Genomic DNA, 1,638 nt, shown 5'->3' with positions numbered 1-1,638 from the left:
CATTCAAACCAATTGCATCATTTGTTTCATTTAACACTAGTCAAGACAACTCATTTTCGGTTTAATTTCTTGTATATACGCCATTTTATACATTGTGAGTCAATATTATTGGAAGTGCCCGGCACGCCAAACCTTCTTCTATCATGGCAACCGGCGAATGGGATAGTCCAATTTTTTTTCTAGATTTGGACATCAACACCGGTTCGTACGGGATCGAAAATAGTCCCTGGCTTGCCTTTGAAATGTATCGTTTTATGTTGGCCAGCGTCTCTACTTTCTTTCTGACATACACAGGGACGGTGGGTAACGTGATAAACTTCATCGTCTTCTTCAGACAGGGACTTTTGGCAAACCCATGCACGCCAACGTTTATAGCTCTGGCCGTGTCAGATTTTTGTATATCAATCACGGCTCTCTTTGCTGCATTGTATTCTACGCCAGAATATGTCAAAGGCCTTTTCCCCAACTACACATATCATATTAATACTAAGAATTTCAATTATTGCATCCCATTTTTTGCCCAACGTCCGCGTCAATTGTTGGTACAATTTACTTGCTGGACTACAGTCTATCTGTCTTTTGAGAGAATGTTATCCGTGGCTGTACCCTTTCGAGTCAAATCTATTTTGACACCGAAACGTTCTTACGCCGTCATTGCAGTCATATTCGTCCTAACATGCGGGCTTCAAATTCCCGAGTGTTTTCTATACTTCACGCCTGATAGTCATCGTGTTTTTGCAAATCAGAATTATTGTATTGTGACTAATCAAGGGAGCATTCGTATAAGCGACTCTCTCAGAAATCATCTATATTTCCTGAATGATGTTGTCTTTCGTATGTTGGCCATGGTGCTCATTATCATATTCAACATTGTGGTCATCGTGAAAATGGTCAAAATGGTACGTTTTAGAAAGAAGACAACACGTGTTACTGACCAGGAGGAAATTGTTGGTAGAGCAAAGCGTGACTTGGCAGATAGCAAACAAATCCGAGTGATTAAGATCATGGTTATATTGTCATTCGTGTGTTTGCTGTGTTATACACCGGCATCTATTCGTATCATGATTATTTTGTTTAGAGAAGATTTGGGAGGCGGAGCACGGCCTTGGATAAATACCGCCATTACTGTAGTGGAACAAATGAATTCGACTGTCAACATTTTCATTTACTACAACATGAGCAAAGCATATCGAGACGAGGTGAAGACCCTTTGGAAACGTCGGCGATCATAAATCAAATGCCTTGCTATTCATCACCACCAGTTACTGCCCCTTGCTGAGGAAAGTCACGTATTTAAATATTTGGCAAGAAAACTCGTGCTTCAAATATCGATCGATATAAACGATCTTAATCTTACCAAAACCCTTAAACCTGGGACGTCGCCAAGTCTTCCTTGAACTCCCAGGTTTGAGAGATTTTTGCCAAGATGAGAAATATTGAAATCAATGTGTATTTTAAGAATGTTTTTTTGTCTGGCATTTGATTGGTTCAAATGTTCGTTGCTATCGTCTTGTTGTTGTTGTTGTTGTTGTTGTTGTTGTTATTGTTGTTGTCGTTGCTGTTGTTATTATTGTTGTTGTTGTTGTTGTTGTTGTTGTTGTCGTCGTCGCTGATTTTCATTATCAGTGTTTTATTCAA

The 1,638-nt window shown here is 39.4% G+C and overlaps 1 protein-coding gene across 1 annotated transcript; it reads left to right on the top strand.

Annotated features, from left to right (window-relative positions):
• The first annotated feature begins 143 nt into the window (after positions 1 to 143).
• Positions 144 to 1,232, top strand: LOC144959563 (uncharacterized). Its single transcript, XM_078892181.1, has one exon. The coding sequence runs from the start codon at positions 144 to 146 to the stop codon at positions 1,230 to 1,232; it is 1,089 nt and encodes a 362-aa protein (XP_078748307.1).
• The last annotated feature ends 406 nt before the right edge of the window (positions 1,233 to 1,638 follow it).

This window comes from Berghia stephanieae, chromosome 14 (genome assembly GCF_034508935.2).
Source record: "Berghia stephanieae isolate SIO BIC M18660-M18661 chromosome 14, UCSD_Bste_1.3, whole genome shotgun sequence".
NCBI lineage: Eukaryota > Metazoa > Mollusca > Gastropoda > Nudibranchia > Aeolidiidae > Berghia > Berghia stephanieae.
This window is presented reverse-complemented; position numbering and strand designations above follow the sequence as displayed.